Source organism: Zonotrichia albicollis, chromosome W, assembly GCF_047830755.1.
Source record: "Zonotrichia albicollis isolate bZonAlb1 chromosome W, bZonAlb1.hap1, whole genome shotgun sequence".
Taxonomy (NCBI): domain Eukaryota; kingdom Metazoa; phylum Chordata; class Aves; order Passeriformes; family Passerellidae; genus Zonotrichia; species Zonotrichia albicollis.
Window position 1 is genome coordinate 15,757,792 of NC_133859.1, and position 19,889 is coordinate 15,777,680.

Consider the following 19,889-nt stretch of genomic DNA (forward strand, 5'->3'; position numbering starts at 1 on the left):
CTTTTTTCTCCTCTCTCCCTCCTTTGCCACTTCCTCTTTCTGCTCCAGTACCCAATGCTTCTTTTAAGGTTTAGTGAATGGTTTCTGATTAAACTGAATTTTCATTCCTGATTTATTTGATCCAGTGCATTCATTTGTATGCTATCCATGTGTCTGGGCTAAGCTAACAATTTATAGGTAAAGCTAACGGTTTTTTATGTGACTTTTAAAAAATCCTATTTAATTAGCCATTGTGTAATATCTTTTTAACTTCTAATTGCAGTCAGTCAGATGATGATTCTGGGTCAGCATCAGCTTCTGAATCTGGTTCAAGCTCTGGAAGCAATAGTGATGGAAGTAGCAGTCAATCTGGTAGCAGTGACTCTGAGTCTGGTTCAGAGTCTGACACATCTAGAGAGAAGAAACAAGTTCAAGCTAAACTCCCACCAAAACTTGATGGATCTGAGGTAAAACAAAACAAATTAACCCTTTGTTTGAAAAAAAAAATACTCTGTGCAGAATAGTTGCAAAAGTAGTTTTTATTTTAACAAACAAAACCTCCATAATTTTTACGTAGAATGTTAAGTTGATTGGGTTAATGAATTTACATACTTAGCTCTCATAACAAACAAGGCTGCTAAGTTCTCATTTCTGTAAATACCTACAGTTAGATAATTACTTAAATTTTATAATGCAGAAGACCTATTAACATATTGTATATTTTTGAGGACAAAGCCACAGATAATGTTCCTATTTCTAATTTTTTTTTGAACTTGTCTCTCTAATGCTGAGTTTCTTCATATCAATAAATGTGCAACAATTTCAGGGTTAGGTATATCTTGTTTTTGTATGGGGAAAAAGTCTGCCTAATTTAGAAAAAAAGAGTGGTGTCTAGAAATCTCTTCAGTGCAATGAATGACCTCTCATCTGTTTCTCTATGTAATATGGCCTTAATTTGGATGATATGATATACATGAAGGGTAGTAAAATATTTCCTACTGTAAGATTCAGAGGCTGTTAAGGATACTTTTTTGTATTTGTGGTTTTGGGTTTTTTTGTTGTTGTTCATATTCATGGTTTTGATACTGTTTCTCACAGTATCCTTCTGGATACAGTGTTCAGCATACAGCTAGACAAGTCCATAAAATGATGGGTGAATAATTGGCTGATGGGTTGGACTAACAGTTGTAGTAAATGGAATTACATCAGGCTGGTGACTAGTGATTAGTAGGGTTCTTCAGGGCTCAATATTAGGGCCCTTTCTCTTCAGTGTTTTTATAAATTATCTGGGCACAGTAATTGAATGTACATTAAGTAAATTTGCCAACAATACTAAACCAGGAGGAGCTGTTGACTCCCTCAGGGGTAGAGAGGCTTTATAGAGAGATCTGGATTGGCTAGAAAACTGGGCAATCATCAACTGTGTGAAATTTAATAAGACCAAATGCCAGATTCTGCACCCGGGACAGAGTAATCCAGGGTATACATGCAAATTTGCAAACGCAGCTGGAGAGCAATGCTGTAGAAAGAGATCTGGGAATTTAGGTTGATGGCAAGTTGAATATGAGTCAACAGTATGCCCTAGGAGCCAAATGTGCCCTGGGGTGCATTGCTAGCCAGTTGAGAGAGGTGATTGTCCTGCTATGCACTGCACTGGTGCGGCCCCACCACCTGTACTGTGTGAAGTTTTGGGCACCTCAACCTATGAAGGACATCAAACTATTAGAATCACAAAATATTCTGAGTTGGAAGGGACCCACAAGAATCATTGAGTCCAACTCTTAAGAGAATGGCCTGTACAGGGATTGAATCTTGGGGTTATTAGCACCATGCTCTAACCAACTGAGTGTCCAAAGGATGATGAACAAGATGGTGAGAGGTCTCAAGGGTAAGACTTACAAGGAGTGGCTGAGGTCACTTGGCTTGTTCAGCTTGGAGAAGTGAAGGTTGAGGGGTGACCTAATGGCAGTCTGCAACATCCTCACAAGGGATAGTGGAAGGGGAGGTGCTGATGTCCTCTCTCTGGTGACCAGGTCAAGACAATAGAATGAAGCTGCATCAGGGGAAGTTCAGATTGGACATTAGGAAAAAGTTCTTCACTGAGAGGGTGATTGGTCATGGGAACAGGCTCTCTGGGGAAGTGGTCTTGGCACCAAACTTGTCAGAGTTCAAGGAGTATCTGGATGACACTCTTACTCATATGATTTAGTTTTAGGTAGTCCTGCAAGGAGTGGGGAGTTGGACTCAATCCTTATGGGTATCGATGCAGGACAACTCCCAGCCAGGGAATGATGTGCAATGACTCCATGATTCAGAAGGCTGAACAAATGCTTTATTAAGCAATACTATACTATACTATACTATACTATACTATACTATACTATACTATACTATACTCTATACTAAAGAAAAACCCGTGACCCTTTCCAACAGTCACGACACAGCTTTGACCTAATTGGTCAATCAATCAAAGCAACCATCACCAGTGGTCAATTAAGAAATCACTTTTGGTAAACAATCTCCATAACACATTCACCATGTGCCAAGCAACAGGCACAGCAAATAGAGATAAGAATTCTTTTCTCTTCTTTCTCTGAATTTTCTTACTGCCTTCCCCAGGAGAAATCCTGGGAAGGTTGTGCCTGCTGCTCTCTGTGAAGAAAGCTGCGGCCACATATGAGTCTCTTCCAACTCAAGATATTCTGATTGTGTGTACTTCAGTATTGCCATAGGACTAAGCAAGAGTAGATGAGCAAAGTGGCCTGGAAGGAGTTATCTAGATCAGTTAAAAATTTACTTAAAAAAAAAGGAGTTATCTTAATAATAGAGGCCTGTACAACTGTTGTTATACTTGATGTACAAATTGTGCCAACAATTATTGTATAACATTCCTTTCTACAGAAGTCTCACTTCTTTAAAATGCTATCCAGTATTATTAATGCATGCAGTATTTTGTAATGAGTTTTTTATTAATAATGAAATTGAGATTCATCTTAGTAGTGATGATGCTCAGCTTAAGTAAGTATGTGGTAAAGTTTAAAGTTTCAATAGGTTTAAATTACTCTTGTATCTGAATTCCAATTCAGTTTTGGAAGTCCAGTCCAAGTATACTTGCTGTGCAGAGATCAGCAGTGGTCAAGAAGCAACAACAACAGAAGGCAGCCTCATCAGACAGTGGTTCAGAAGAGGTGAATAATATACGAGTTAGTAAATAAAATGTAGAAATGAATTTCTCATTACCCCATATGTTAGAATAAAATTATTTAGAGCCAAGTTCTGTTCTCCTTGTGTTTAGCAAGTCTGGTTTTAGTCTATAAAAGTAATGTTCAAATAACCGACACGCTTATGAGGAAACATGGGTGTAACATGAGTTGTGTCAAAATGATAGCAGTTTAGATTGATATCTTTAGCTAGATATTCCGTGATGTATGGACTAATTTTTCAAGTCACCTTATATTAAATTTCATTGTATTTCTTCCTTCTGAGTTCCATAAAGACAGTTAAAAATACTATAAAATTTTCCACTATTGTTTCCATATAAAGGTAGCTGCTGACGTTTTTAAGAAACACTATGGAGTAGAAAGCTAGATTTTTGCAACTTTTGTAGCAGTTATAAAAGTATTCTTGTCTTTTAAGAACTATACTTCAATTTTAGAGATTTTTAAAACCTAAACCATAGACTCAACAAAAGTTGACTTTGTGCAATATGAATATCTTTTAAGGACACTAATGACTGTGAATTAGAATTTATTTGAAAGCAGACTTTCATATTTCCTTCATTATTAAAAAAACAGTGTAATTGCAAGTCATCATTACTCTGTGTGTCTTTTTTAGTCAGATCTAGCTGCTCATCATTAAAACTGAACACAGGAGTTAATTATATATACTTAAAATATTAGTTTATTGCTCTTGTTAAATACTCTTTTCCTGAAGACTCTTTTTCAGGATAAAAATGATTTAAATTTAATCTCCTTGAGATTTGTTTTAGGAAAATAATTTTAAGAGGGTTCATAGATTTATTTTTTTTTGTTTAGGAGTGGAGAGAGAAGAAACATATATGCTATTCTAACAATTTTCTTAGTGGTATTTAAATGTGAGAGTATATGAAAGGTGAGACAGCTCTCAAAGGGCAAGAGGTTTTATTAGGCTTTTGAGAGAACCCTTATCTTGATTTATTAACTTGCAGCAGTGTAAACTGACTATGTAGGCACAATGATTATATTTTAAAACAGTTTTTTGTAGTGGTTTCTGGAGTTCTGCTGGCATGGTATGTTTTAGATGGAGAAATATGAAATCAACAGCAATCCTGATCTTATTCAATATGAATGGGTACATTGAGAGGCGTGAAGAGGATAAGACATGAAGAATAGGATTTCTGTTTGAAAGTGGGAGCTGAATTATCTTTTTAATACTAAAAATACTTCATTCTTTTTTGCGGGAATAAATCGCATATATTCTTTTCTTCATCTGCAGGATTCATCGAACAGTGAAGATTCTGTAGATGACTCTTCCAGTGAAGCCAAGAAGAAAAAACATAGAGAGTAAGATGTTTTTCATAAATTATATAATTTTTTGTTATGGCAACATAATGCTTATAATTAGCCAGTCTTAATTTCTCTGCACTTAAAATACAGTCTTGTGCTTCTCAATTTTGATTGACATTTTGAAACATTTTAAAATAAATACTCTGAAAGCAATATATATATATAGATCTTAAAGGTCTTTTCCAACATAAATTGTTCTATAATTTATGATATCACTATTCATTTCTGAGCAAGAGACTATTACCTACAGTATTATTGGAAAACATTCATCACCACTTTTTATTTTTAAAATAGTCTTGTTTGTGGCATGTTTTTGAGCTGGAGGTCCTCTGAAAATTACTGAAGAAATAGAAAATTACTTAATTAGCTTGTCTCAGATAAAATTTGAATTGGAATCCCATAGTTAATTAAATGAGCCTTGCTTGGTCTTATCCTATGCAAGCTACTATAGCTCCAGAGCTCAGTCCCCAAGGGGACTGGGTGCCAGAGGCCAGCTCGCTCTCAGACCAAGGCCGCGGGCCAGCCCCTAGCAAGCAGGGAGATATTCAGCTCTTAGTGATTAGGCAGCTCTTGTGATTTCAGCTTTGCTTGCTAGGTAGCTTTTTCCCTTGGCCTAAGGCTCCAGCAGATGATAGAGAGAGGAGAAGCAGAAGACGCTGGCTGTTCCACGTGTATGGCTTTATTGTAGGGGTTCGTGAAGGGTCTCGGCTCTTCTTCCGAGTTAGTAGGGGTACAGTATGCTACTTTTATACCCTTGGCCCGGATCCAATCCTGACCAATGGCAAAGGTGTTAGAGTGACCATAAGTGACCAATAGTAGGGTTAACAAGATATTGCCTTACATGGCTATAGGGATAAGGTACAAGGCAGATGTCCCTGGAGACAGGAAACTTCTTTGCCGCTGTGTCAGCATTCTGTTCTCCAAGGGGCCCTGGCTAAACCTGAGGGGTTTACTACAGTTAATGCCAAATTTTTCAATGCTTTAGAGGCAACCTTCCCCCCCAATTATTACAGGTTTGACAGTAATAAACCATCTTGGCTAGTCAATAAATCCAAGTTGAAACTGAGCTGGTTTTAAGTTGTAAATTAAATAGTTTGTGAAAAAGATTATACCTTCTCATTGGTAGTGACCTCTTGTGTGTGGGAGGGGTGGTTTTGGTTTTTTTTTTGTTTGAAATTTTGTGAGTTTTGTTTGGTTGTTGTTGTGTTGTTTTGTATTTCTTAAATGAACATTGAATAGAAATTTAATTGTTTTCTCATTCCTCTTCTCCAGTTAAATTAATCATCTCAGTATTCGGGGTTGTCAATATAATATCTTCAAGAAGGGGGGGGCAAAAAGAAGCTGTTATGCCAAATAGTGCTTTTTGAGTGAATTGTCATTCTGTCTTTTGTTACTTAAGAATGTGATTAAACCTAATAACATAATCTGTTACAGGAAAGATAGTTTAGAAACTAGTAACCAAATAACCCCATCTATCCAGTGCTTCAATTTTGATTTATACCTATTTTGAAACAAGTATGTTTGCAGCTGTTATCTGACATGCAGAGCTGATTTCTATATATAAATTTAGTACAGGCTCCAAGCCATACAGAGTCTGGTGTTCTATATGTTGTCTATATCTCCAAATAAATACAAGTTGTGTATTTGCATAGGGGTGGGAGAGTTGATTGGTTTGGGGTGGGGCTTTTTCTGTTTTTATTGGAGGGAGAGGTTGTTGTTTGGGTGTTTTTTAATTTAGAGCTTACAGAAAAAAATCTTTTGAGGAGACAGATGATTCTGTAGCATTTCCAAGACACACGGATGTATTGATCACAATGAAAATGTAATTTGAGGACCACTTCATATTTAATTGAAAGAAGTGTCAAAGCCCTGATTCTTAGGTTTCCTCATCTGAAATGGAATGTAAAGGTCTTTGAGTAATATTTCACTTTTGAAGGACATTAGTACTATTTGATCATCTTGGTCAAAGACCCCCTAAGACTGGTATTAGATAGTAGTATAAAAATTTAGCAACCTTTCAAAAATGCATACCAGATTTTTCTTCCACTCACACCCAAGCAATTAAGATTAAATTTCTCTGTACAAACAGAGTCTGAGTTAAGATACTGTTGATCAGTGGGTACATCTTTCCTCTTGCAAAGTAGAATATCTCAGCTAAGCAGGAGAACAGAGATACAGCCACTGGAAGTCACAAGTGGCTTGCTCATAATATCTTGCATGAGTGTTAAACACTGAGTTGGAAGCTCAGTTGGGGCTTTTGGGAGCCAGTGCCTCTGATTGCCATGGTTGAAGTCTTTCTGTGTGTTTCTCAGTCTGATTCTCTATTATTTTTTGCTCCTGTGCTGAAGTTGCTATTTATTCATGAGGCACAGGGATATAGCTATTAGAGACTTTTGGATTCTGCAAAATATAATGTTATGGTTTTTATGACGATCATAGGTAAGTTCCAGTAAATATATATCTTTCCAACTAAAGTTATTAAGGATGTCAGGTTTATTCATGTCAAAATAACTCATTTATCAAAGCTGTATTTTATACAGAAATCCATATTTTTGGTGTATTTTGTTTTTTACATCTGTCTCTTGATAACAGAATTCAATTCCTTTTGAAGCCACTTGGTATTTTTACCTGATATCCATCCATTATAATTTTCTGTCATTCCAGCTGAAATGACTATTATAACATTTTTATTTCTGTAAAGAATGTTGAAATTAAAGCAACGAGCCTGTGGTGAATGCTTGATTTTAAAAACAAAACAAACCCCCCCAAAAACTAATGCGAGTTACTATTTTGTTTCTCAATATGTACAGTGAAGACTGGCAAATGTCTGGGTCAGAGTCAGTATCAGGAACTAGTTCTGATTCTGAATCAGAGGAAGATAAAGAGAAAAGCAGTTGTGAAGACAGTGAATCTGACTATGAGCCAGAAAACAAAGTCAAAAGCCGGAAACCTCCAAGCAGGTAAGAAGGTCTTGCATTTTAGCTACTCTGGTACTATTTCTAATTTGTAATCAAGTACTGTACTACTATACAGGCAAATGAAAACATTAATATTTATTACAGAACGTGAAGACCTTTTTTAATCTACAAAAGATGTTATCATACCAGTGGTTTGTGTTGAATACCTCTTTCCTGTCTGCTCCAACTGAAATTAGTGTAACTGAATAGTCATGAAAAACATGTATTCAGAAACAAATATAGAAGGCTTATAGTTGTCCACGTTGAAACTTCACTGTTGTGTTGTGTCTTATTGCCTTCAAGAATTGAGCCAAAAAGTGGCAAAAAGATTGCAGGACAGAAAAAGAGGCAGCTTGATTCGTCAGACAATGATGACTATGACAAGAGAGGATCTCGTCGCCAGGCAACAGTCAATGTTAGCTACAAAGAAGCTGAAGAAACCAAGACAGATTCTGATGACTTGTTGGAAGTTTGTGGAGAAGATGTCCCACAGCCTGAAGAAGATGAATTTGAAACTATAGAGAAGTTTATGGATAGTCGAATTGGCCGAAAAGGAGGTAATTTTGTTATCAGTGTTCTTAAGATGCTGCCCTGCATTGTGGTGCAATGTCAACAGCAATTATTCTCAGCTGTAGGTAACCTGTGATGTTTGTAAAGACGTTTTAAAGTACCAGAAAGTAATCCTATTTTGTTTTTCATACTCATAAGAATATTTCTTTTGTAAGCCTTATAAAATTAAACATAGCAGAACTTAAGTAACTAGAGAAGTGGTCACAGAACTAAGCCGGACAGAGCTCAAGAAGTGTTTGGACAATACTCTCAGGCACATGGTGTGACTCTTTGGGATGGGCCGGGAGTTGGACTTGATGATCTTTGTGGGTCCCTTCCAACTCAGCATATTCTGTGGTTCTGTGAAAGAGAAAAAATGAAGTGGAATATTGCTTAAATGCATAGCATACTGTTACATCACTGTTTGTACAGTTTATTGATATTTGATAGGTATAAACTCTATACAAGAGGGTGAAGAGAAAATGGAATGAATACAAGAGCTAACCAGTAGCCTGAATGATGAAGGATGAGGTTAGGAAGGCTGAACCATTGAGATTGTGATTTCAGTTATTTATTTTCAAATAGTCCCAATACAGTGCAATGGATGGTGGAATATAAAATTTCAGTGGTATGCTTGCATGTGCATTTCTAGAACTAATTTTATGGATGATGGTAAGGGTTTCATATTTCCAGCATCTGATGAGATGCAGTGTCCTGCTTGTGTGTTGCTTCTTTTTTTTCCAGTGTATTCTTACTCTAGCCCTTTACTCTAATGCACAGTGTCATCGCTGTGTTAAAAGCCTTTTGGACTAAACTTCTTCTATTTTACATGCCTTTTACTATTGCAATGTTCTGTTTCTATATCTGCCCCCTGCATCTGGTTGGGTCCACTTCTTTATTTGGCTCTCCTCGCAGAAATGAGCCTGTTTCTTTCTGCTAGTGTGCTTCAGCTGTAATACCAACTGTATTTAATTAAAAATTACCCCACATAAGATTCTTAAGGTTGGGGGGAGGGAAGTAGTAAAACGAGTTTAGGGAGAAATAGTTCAAGAGCAGCCCATCCCAAAGAGCATGAAGTCAGGCAAAATTGCCAGTAGGCTTGCAGAGATAAACAAGGAGCTCTTGGCAAAACTCAAAAACAAAGAGGAGGTATAGGGAAGGTGGAATAGAGAGACACAATCCAAGCATGCAGAGACACAGTTAGGAAAGCCAAAGTCCACTTGGAATTGAATGTAGCAAGGATTGTCAAGGACAGCAACAAAGGCCTCTCTATAGGTGACAAAAGGAAGACTAAGGAAATATAGGCATACTACTGAATGACAAGATAACGCAGGACACGGAAAAGGCTGAGGTACTGAATACTTCATTCATCTCAGTCTTTACTATCAAGACCAGTCTTCAGGAATCCCTGGTCCCCGATATCGGGGAGGGAAAGCTGGAGCAAAGAATATGTACCCTTGGTGGAAGATGATCAGGCCAGGGAATACTTAGGCAAACTGCACATACATAAGTCAATGGGCCCTGATGGAATGTACCCATGAGTACTGAGGGAGCTGGCAGATGTCACTGCAAGGACACTCTCAATAATTTTTGATCATGGCAACTGGGAGAAGTGCCTGAGGACTGGAGGAAAGCAAGTGTCATAGAATCATAGAATGGTTTGGGTTGGAAAAGACCTTCAAAGTTCATCTACTCCCATCCCCCTGCAATGAGCAGGAACATCTTCAACTAGATCAGATTGCTCAGAGCTCTGTTCAACCTGACCTTAAATGTTTCCAGGGATGAGGCATCTACCACCTCTTTGGGCAACCCGTGCCAGTGTTTCACCACCCTTGTCATAAAAATTTTTTTCCTTATATCTAGTCTAAATCTCCCTTCATTTAGTTTAAAACCATTACCCCTTGTCCTATGGCAACAGGCCCTACGCAACTAAGCCCCACACAGCTGCTCACTCATTTTCCCCTGTGGGATGGGGGAGACTATCAGAAAAAATAAAAAGGTGAGAAAATTCATGGTTTGAGATAAAGGCAGTTTAATAGGGAAAGCAAATACTGCACACATAAGCAAAGCTAAACAAGCAATTCATTCACTACTTTCCATTGGCAGGCAGGTGTTCAGCCATAGCCAGGAAAGCAGGGGCCCATCATGCATAATGATTACTTGGGAAAACAAACCATCTCTCCCAACTTCTTGTGCACCCACAGCCTACTCCCTGGTGAGGTGGTATGAGAAACAGCAAAGGCCTTGACTCTGTGTAAGCCCTGCTCAGCAATAACTAAAACATCTCTGATATATCAACACTGTTTCTATCACAAATTCAAAACATAGCCCCATACTGACTACTATAAAGAAAATTAATTCTATCCCAGCCAAAAGCAGAATGCCCTACTAAAAAGGTTGTCCCTATCTTCTTTTTTATAAGTCCTCTTAAAGTACTGAAAGACCACAATAAGGTGGAGTCTTATCCATGCTGAACAACCCCAACTCTCTCAGCCTGTCATCATAGGAGAGGTGCTCCAGCCCTCTGATCATTTTCATTACTCTCTTCTGGGCATGCTCCAACAGGTCCGTGTATTTCTTGTTCTGAGGACTCCAGAACTGGATGCAGTACTCCAGGTGGGGTATCACCAGTGGGGAGTAGAAGGGCAGAATCACCTCCCTCAACCTGTTGGCCACGCTTCTTTTGATGCAGCCCGGGATATGGTTGGGTTTTTGGGTTCTGATAGCACATTGCTGGCTCATGTCCAGCCTTTTATCTACCAGTACTCTCAAGTCCTTCTCCACAGGGCTGCTCTCAATCCCTTCATCCCCCAGGCTGTATTGATACCAGGGATTGCCTCAACCCAGGTGCCAGACCTTGCACTTGGCTTTGTTGAACCTCATGAGGTTCACATGGGCCCACTTCTTGAGCTTGTCCAGGTCCCTCTGGATCGCATCCCATCCTTCAGGTGTGTCAACAGCACCACTCAGCTTGGTGTTGCCTGCAAACTTGCTGAGGCTGCACTCAATCATTAAGGAAGCGAAGGGAGTCAACCCATCCTAATTGATCAGCATCAAACTCCGATTTATTGATCTCACTTACACACTTTTATAGTGGTGTTAATTAAGCTCATACATATTACAAAACCCGAGCTCATCATTGGCCACAGATTACACACCAACCCCTACTTTGTTGCCGAAACCTGTGGTTTTCTTGTTGAGACTAATACTTGTTTTTCTCATCCTGTTATTGACTTATTTATCATTCTCAAGGCCTCCATGTTTTCCACTATGCCTTTCTTTCTCACCACTTCCTCAAGGACGTGGTGTTTACTGTTAAGAAAAAGCCTGAGAACTTGCTGCTTACAGCTGCCTTTTACTTTTTAACCAGCTGTATATATTAATGACTTTTTTTTCCTTCAAGTCATGTCTGAGCAAAATTCTCCAACAAATTCCCCGTTTTTCTTTTTTGCACAAGGAGGTTAGTCTGCCAGGATTTTTCTATCATTCTACTGACCATATCTTGAATACAATTAAAAATACAAGGTAAAATAAGCAAAAGCATTAAAAGCACCTCTAATATCTCTATAGCATATGTCACAAGGTTCCTCAGCCATGGTCCAAGCAATGGCTTTTACCCCAAAGGGTTAAAACCACCCCCAACTGAGCCATAATGTCCTGCCTTATCAGGCATTGCACGGTAGGTGGTAATTTGACTAAGAAAAGAAGGTTGTTAGCTGTTTTTCATTCATGCGAACCGGGAGAGGAGGCGAAGGCTAGGGCTAATAATGCTGGAATCGACTCCAGTGTCCAACAAGCCTGAAAATGATCCTTTCTGTCCTTGAAATTCCACTTCCACCCTTTTCTTGGGTCTCTCAGAAAGGTTCAAAGTCAGTAAGGTAAGTCCTTCAGTGGATTCAAAACCATTTTCCCCCCTCTCTTGTCCTTTTATAGTCTGTAATCCCTTAGTCATTTGGCTCAAGTGGCACCAGCTGAGCAATTCTCTGTCCTTTGTTAATTTGGAGTGGTGGGAAAAGAGTATGCACCATAACATATAGTCCACATCAATGACACCAGGCAAAACAAATAATCCCAATGCAGATGATCTTCTGAAAGGCAAAGCACCCAGCGTGACCCTGTATAACAATAGGTCCATGAGTCCCTGTCGGGATCTTCCGTGGGTGCGGGGTCATCAGCGTAACTCCTACGGCGGCTGCTGGTTCCAAGCCGAAGCTCCCTGTGGTGTTGGGTTGGAGGCAGGAGAGGGTGCTGATGTTGCAGCGACGACTTGAGCCGGTGCGTGATCACTGCGGTTCGTACTTCCCGGTCTCTGCTTGCAGGCACTCATATTGTGGGTGTCCGAATGGCATTTTTGGCCCCAATTAGCCCGTCGGAGGCAGTGCTGCTGACGTTTGAAGAGGTGCAAGAGCAGCTAACACCTGACTTTGAGAGGATTTTGCCTGTTCTTGTAAGCCTAGCCCTAATTGTTTGATTGCATCTACTACAAAGGCTTCTGCTCCTGTTGGCACCAAAGCCATCTTCTCTAATGCCTCCTCTATAGTCCAATTGGCACCCAGAGTATTAAGCACTCTCCTAGTAGTAGAATTACAATTCTGGAGAGCACAGTCCTTGAGTAATGCCCCCCTAAGATATTCTGGCACCCCAGCCCTTTCGATTGCGGCAGCAGCCTTATCAATAAATGACCCAAATGACTCTTCTGGCCCTTGCTTAATTCCCATATACATGGGTATCCCTCCTGGCTCTTTTACCCTCTCTAAAGCGAGTCTGACCAACCTCATAGCCTCACAGCACTTCTCTTGCCCCAACAAAGCTTGTGCCTCAGTACGAAGAAAAGGTCCCAGGCCCATAAGCTCATTAACAGTTATGCCATGGAGAGGGTCTCCCTGCTGCCTCTGTACCACCGCACATTTGTTTACAAGCCCTTGCCAATGAGCATTAAATAACAACTGCTGATGTTGAGTAAAAATCAATTTAGCTAGTCCCCGACAATCATTCACCAGAAGGAGACTGGTATCAAAAATATAGTCTTAACATCTGTTTAGCTGGCTCACTTTTCACTCCAAACTGACTAACAGTAGACCTCAGTTGAGACAGTAATTTCCAATCAAGGGCTGTAATAGTAGCCTGCATGCCCCCTCCCTCCTGCAGATTGAATACAACAGGACAAGCCAGCTGGGTAGCAGCGCTGATAAGCTCCCCATCCCCCTTTTTCATAGCTTCTCTGGCAAGGTTAGCCCAAGCCAACCTCCGCTCCCTTGCAATAGCCCCTGCTAGGTCGTTTTCCGTCCCAGGGATCGGCTCATTGATTTTTGGGAGATTATCGGGTGGTCTTGGCCATAGTTCATGTTGTTCAGGGGGTGTGGAAGCCTCAGAAGCGCTCTGTGTAGCCTGGCTTGAAGCAGAAGAGGGCAGCGAAGCAGGTAATAAGACCGTCCTCATTGCAGGGGCTAATGGTATTCCCCTGTCCTGATCGTATCCCCTGTCCTGATCGTAATCTTTATTACGCCCATGAGCGGCGGTAGCCTGCTGGGCAGCCTCTTTCTCGACCTGAAACTGCAGTAATTCATTGCAAACGACCCTCCATAATTTACCTAACTTCTTGGCAGTTTTATCACCCTCTAAAGTAGCCTCCATAATAAATCACCGAATTTACGCCACTCCGTTAACTCGTGAACTGTATGGGGGTTAATGAAAACTCCCCTATCGTAGCCATAAGCCAAAAGCCCTGGTAAAACCTTTTGCAAATCTATCCCCTTAACCTGCCTTTTTTGTAAAAAGGCAGTAAATAAAACATATGCTGCTTGCCTTTCCATACCTAAAATCGTCAGCGCTGATTGCAGCTCTTCAAGGTCGCGGCAGCACTTTTCGGCCAGGCTCGTCTATACGACACCCAGGGCACGGTGCGTCTCAGCTTCTTTTTTATCCGCTTTTTTCTCCGCGCTTATCTGCTGTTCCGGCTGCTTCGGAACCCGACCCGTGTCTTCACTCCTCCGTGGTGCGTTGCCGTATCATGATCGGGTGTCGCCATTTGAGGAAGCAAAGGGAGTCGACCTATCCTAATTGATCAGCATCAAACTCCAATTTATTGATCTCACTTACACACTTTTTAGTGGTGTTAATTAAGCTCATACATATTACAAAACCCGAGCTCATCATTGGCCACAGATTACACACCAACCCCTACTTTGTTGCCGAAACCTGTGGTTTTCTTGTTGAGACTAATACTTGTTTTTCTCATCCTGTTATTGACTTATTTATCATTCTCAAGGCCTCCATGTTTTCCACTATGCCTTTCTTTCTCACCACTTCCTCAAGGACGTGGTGTTTACTGTTAAGAAAAAGCCTGAGAACTTGCTGCTTACAGCTGCCTTTTACTTTTTAACCAGCTGTATATATTAATGACTTTTTTTTCCTTCAAGTCATGTCCGAGCAAAATTCTCCAACAAATCACTTCATCTATGTCATTGATGAAGATATTAAATAACCATTGGTCCCAATATGGACCCCTTAGGGACACCACTCATCACTGATCTCCATTCGGACATGGAGCCAATTCTTTATCCATTAAATAGTCCACCATTTTAGAGAAGGATGTAGCGGGGGACCGTGTCTAAGGCTTTACAGAAGTCCAGATAAGTGACATCTGTAGCCTTTCCCTTGTCCACTGGTGGAGTCACTTCATCATAGAAGGCCACTAGGTTGGTCAGGCAGGACTTGCCCTTTGTGAAGCCATGCTGGTTGTCCCAAATCACATCCCTGTCCTCTATGTGCCTTAGCATAGCTTCTAGGAGGATCTGTTCCTTGATCTTCCAGGGCACAGAGGTGAGGCTGACAGGTTGTTAGTTTCCAGGGTCCTCCTTTCTACCCTTTTTAAAGATGGGTGCAATATTTCCCTTTTTCCAGTTACCTGGGACTTCACCTGTCTGCCATGATTTTTTGAATATCATGGAGAGTGGCTTGGCAACTACATCAGCCAATTCCCTCATGACTCTGGGGTACATCTCATCAGGTCCCTAAAACTTATTTATGTTCAGATTCCTCAGGTGGTCTCAAACCTGATCTTCACTTGCAGTAGGACAGACTTTGCCTCCTCCGTTCCTGCATTGACTGAGGAAAAAAAGTTGTTGAGTACCTTATCCTTCTACTCATCTGTTGTTACCAGTTTGCATGTTGGAGTTGTCCAGAGAGGTGGTGGAGTTTCCCTCCTTGGAGATATTCAGAAGCTATCTGGACATGGTCTTGGGCAACTGGTTCTAGGTGACCTTGTTTGAGCATAGAGGTTGGACCAATGACCTCCAGAAGTCCCATCCAATCTCAACCACTCTTTGATTCTGTAAATTTTATTTATGGCATCCATAGTAATAATTGAATAGTAGGATTTTGAAGTCTCAAGGCTGATTAAGCACAATTCTCAATATCTGTTATATTCTTAGAGATGAGAAGGACATAGCAAAGATGACAGCAAGCATTGTTAGTGGAGCATTCTCTCAGGATCATTAGAAAGACTAGAAATGCTAAGAAAATTCTGATGAGACTATAGGTTAGGTACAGTATTTTTCGTTGCTTTTTTTGAATCTTGTTGGTATACTTGTGCATGTGTTAATATAGCTGCATCATAATTCTTCAAATAAGAAGACTGACATAAACATTGTAGATATAATTAATCAAGTTGCATCTTCTTATAAGAGCATCACAAATTGCTTTCTGCAGTGTGTTTTTTTACTGGTTAATTTATGGCAGTGCATCAAGGCTTATGGTGTGGTTTCTTTATTAGCCACTGGTGCTGCAACCACCATCTATGCAGTTGAGGCAGATGGTGACCCAAATACTGGGTTTGAAAAATCAAAGGAGCCAGGAGAAATACAGTATCTTATTAAATGGAAAGGCTGGTCACACATCCATAATACATGGGAAACTGAGGAAACACTGAAGCAACAAAATGTTAAAGGAATGAAGAAACTGGACAACTACAAAAAAAAGGATCAGGAAACAAAACGCTGGTGAGTATTTTTATAACGATTTCCATGTTGCATATTTTTGTAACAATATAGATGGCTTTAAGTGCCTGTACAAGAGGAAGACAAAAGCTCTAAATTTGAAGCTTTCCTAACATCTTACGATCCTGTAAGATTCTGTGCACACCAACTTTACTTGAGCACGTGACAATACTCACACATCTTGTAAAATCAGGGCTTTAAGGAAGCAGCTTCTGTACCTAGATTTTAATATGTGTGTTATAAATGAGGTTTTAACAAGATGAGTGGTGGGTTTTCTGGTTTTGTTTTAAATTTTAACTTTTACTAATTTTGTCATTGATTGTATTTTGATCAGAGTTCTTTGAGAATTGCTGCAGAGATTTAAAAAAATCAGAAATGACTACAGCACTCAAAACATTACAGCATTTCGTTTTCTTGGCTCAAACTTCTGTCAAAGCCTCAGAACCAAGAAATTTAAAAATTCCTTACATTTTAGTGCTATGTTGTGGTATTCCAGTTTGTTAGTATGTGTAATATAATCTATGAACAGTGGTGGAATTTTTAGTGACTCATAAGATAGATTCTTAATAGTGAGCCATCTGTGTTCTTCTGTGAAAATGCCATGTGAAGTGCATTAACTGTATTGAGAACAGATACTGTAAATAATCTGCATGACTAGTATAAGATGTAGCTGATAGTAATTTCTCTTTATAAGCTTCCTCAGTCATCAGTGATAACGTACCTAGACCAGATGCAACACTTTTATAGCAGGAATTCCAGAGTTGTAGCTTTTCCAAAGTTCTCTAAGCAGCATTCCTGTGGTGCTTACATTCAGACCTTTAAAATTGCCAGATTTTCTTAATTTTAGAACTGCACAAAATAGTAAGTGCTGCAAATGAATTCCCGTTTCAGGCTGAAAAATGCTTCTCCAGAAGATGTGGAATATTATAACTGCCAGCAGGAACTTACAGATGATCTACATAAACAGTATCAAATAGTGGAGAGGATAATTGGTACGTGACAAACTTCCAGATGGAAAACAGTCTTGCGAATATTACAAGTTTATTGCTTGCATGTTGAATTTATAGTTAAGAAATTTAGGTTATTAATATCCCTAGCAGCTTAAGGCAAAACCAAATCTTTGATGAAAAGTTTTGTCTTATCACCTAAAATGAGTGCTTTCTTAAAATACAGAAAGAAAATACTGATCTAGTATCTCTAATGCGTTTCTACAGCTCATTCAAATCAGAAATCAGCAGCTGGTTATCCAGACTACTATTGCAAATGGCAAGGTCTGCCTTACTCAGAATGTAGCTGGGAAGACGGTGCTCTCATTGCCAAAAAATTTCAGACATGTATTGATGAGTATTTTAGCAGAAACCAATCCAAGACTACTCCATTTAAAGACTGCAAGGTGAGTGTGTAATTTCAATGGATTTATACAGTTGCAATAATTTTTTAAAAACCTGATCTATTTTATGCATTCATTAATGCATATTATAAAATCTTTTTGAATGCTGTCCATAACAGTGATAGCTATATTTATATATGTAGGAAGTATTACTATTAAGAATAGACTTTGGTGTCCATGTCCATGGCAGGGGGGTTGGAACTAAATGTTCTTTAAGGTCCCTTCCAACCCAACCCATTCTATGTTTCTATATTTGCTCCTACTTATTTTATTGTCATTCAAAGATTAAATTGTTTATTACTTTAATTTGTTTTTAAAGTAACCTTTGTGAATGAGTTCTTGTCATTTCTGTTGTGGAATTCAGATCAGCAAACTAATTTTAGCTTGCAAATTGTTGGATATTGTTATATGGCTTAGATGTTTGTCACGAATAAAGACTAGACTTGGTGACCAAACAGAATCATACAGCCTCTTTGTTTCTATAAGAAGATATATTGGTAACTTCACTTAGTAGTAAGACTGATGCTCAATTTGCTTTTGACAGATTCTAAAACAGAGGCCGAGGTTTGTTGCACTAAAGAAGCAACCATCTTATATTGGAGGACATGACAGTTTAGAGTTAAGAGATTATCAGTTAAATGGACTGAACTGGCTTGCCCACTCATGGTGCAAGTAAGTAGTCTTAAATTAGTCTTGCTGGTTTAAACTTGAAAGCATTTATAAATTTTGTTTGTTTGTTTGTTTGTTTTTAGAGGGAATAGTTGTATTCTTGCAGATGAAATGGGTCTGGGTAAAACAATACAAACAATTTCTTTTCTGAACTACCTGTTTCACGAACATCAACTGTATGGGCCTTTCTTGCTAGTCGTGCCACTTTCTACCTTGACATCTTGGCAAAGAGAGATTCAAACTTGGGCTCCTCAGATGAATGCTGTGGTTTACTTAGGAGATATAACTAGCAGAAATATGGTGAGTATTTCTTTGTATCATTGGAAATATTAGTGGTAAATAAGACTCACTTCATGTTCCTGTCTTATGCTAATCTCCAATATTTTGATTTGGAATGAGCAAATAATTATTTGAAACATTGCATATGGTTAAAATGCAAATTAAAAGTATAAATTTTGATCTGATCTGAATGAATATTAAAAATTTCATTCTTGTTTAATAATAAAAAGGATTAAAAATGCAATGAAAATAAATTGTCTTTTGTCATGCAATTATTTGGGTGCATAAAATAAATATTTAAGCCAAACAGACATAATTTTAATTTGTTTCCTGAAATGAAGACTATAAGGAACCTTATCCATTACAGTTTACAAACAAAAAAAAAACAACCAACAAAAAACAAAAAACCCAAAACACACAAAGAAATCCACAAAAAACCCTAAACACACAAAGAAATCCATAAAAAACCCCAACCAAACAAAAGCTAACAAACACTTCACCACCACTGTTTAATAACTTTAAGAAAAAAAGCTTCACTTGTTATGTTCCTTGATCTTGATCAGATTCTTGTATGTCACTTAACATCTATATTGCTATAGTACCTGAAGTCATCCTGATCAATAAGACCATTTTTCTACAGCTTATAGTTTGCTTGATTCTTCTTCTAGATAAGAACTCATGAATGGATGCATCCACAGACCAAGCGATTAAAATTTAATATACTTCTAACAACTTATGAAATTTTGCTGAAGGATAAGGTAATGACCCTTACTTCTTCAGGGAGATATAAATAATTTGTACAATGTAAAATTCCTTTAGAGTTGGCACATATTTAGGTTCTGGGCTGTTAAATGGATGGGGGAGTATGATGGCTTTACTCTTGGAATTATGAATGTTGTTTTCTTTAAGCACTTTTAGATTTTATGTATGTGTGGTTAGACTTTCTGCCCCCTCCATTAACCCACATATCAAGTGGGTAAAACTTTTTTGTTTCAGTTTGCTTGTGCTTCACATTGCTGCCAAAATCTGTAAAAAAAAACTTCCATAACACCAATGCAGCATGAAGAAGCAGACATTCTTTATTTGGCTGAATGCATGAGGGGATATCTCCTCTGAAATACATGCTTAGTACAGGAAGCTTCCTGTTTATATGCTATATTTTACATACATATTCATAGGTTTTCCCAGAAAAGACACATATGATAATAATTTCCCTGAAGTCATTAACATATGTTCCCGCTCCTTTATGCATGTGTTCTGTTCTGGGGCTCTCTGTCATACCTGACCGCCTGGTGAACTAGTAAAAGTTGGCACAACTGGGCTGGTTGCTTTCCAGCTCTTCTTCCTACAAAATAAGCATTGTATGGTTCCATAGGCCAAGTTTTTTGAAGAATAATGATTGTATTAACCCACCAACTGCAAGCAATTCTTCATCTGGCAAAAACATTGCGGTAGTAATTTCTTTGCATCTCAAAATCTTTACTTTCCTGTTAGTCATCCAGGAACTGAAAAAACAAACCAGTCC

The 19,889-nt window shown here is 38.9% G+C and overlaps 1 protein-coding gene across 6 annotated transcripts in view; it reads left to right on the top strand.

Annotated features, from left to right (window-relative positions):
- LOC141726983 (chromodomain-helicase-DNA-binding protein 1-like) overlaps positions 1-19,889 on the top strand; it is a 127,183-nt gene that overhangs the window by 54,789 nt on the left and 52,505 nt on the right. For 5 of the 6 annotated variants that reach the window (XM_074532153.1, XM_074532151.1, XM_074532148.1 and 2 more), the window contains exons 3-13: positions 263-446; positions 3,066-3,167; positions 4,453-4,520; positions 7,334-7,483; positions 7,784-8,037; positions 15,804-16,029; positions 16,918-17,018; positions 17,241-17,419; positions 17,961-18,088; positions 18,169-18,385; positions 19,033-19,122. In XM_074532153.1, coding sequence (XP_074388254.1) covers positions 263-446; positions 3,066-3,167; positions 4,453-4,520; positions 7,334-7,483; positions 7,784-8,037; positions 15,804-16,029; positions 16,918-17,018; positions 17,241-17,419; positions 17,961-18,088; positions 18,169-18,385; positions 19,033-19,122 — 1,699 coding nt within the window. The remainder of the gene's footprint in view (positions 1-262; positions 447-3,065; positions 3,168-4,452; positions 4,521-7,333; positions 7,484-7,783; positions 8,038-15,803; positions 16,030-16,917; positions 17,019-17,240; positions 17,420-17,960; positions 18,089-18,168; positions 18,386-19,032; positions 19,123-19,889) is intronic. The other variant, XM_074532152.1, reaches the window with a different exon arrangement.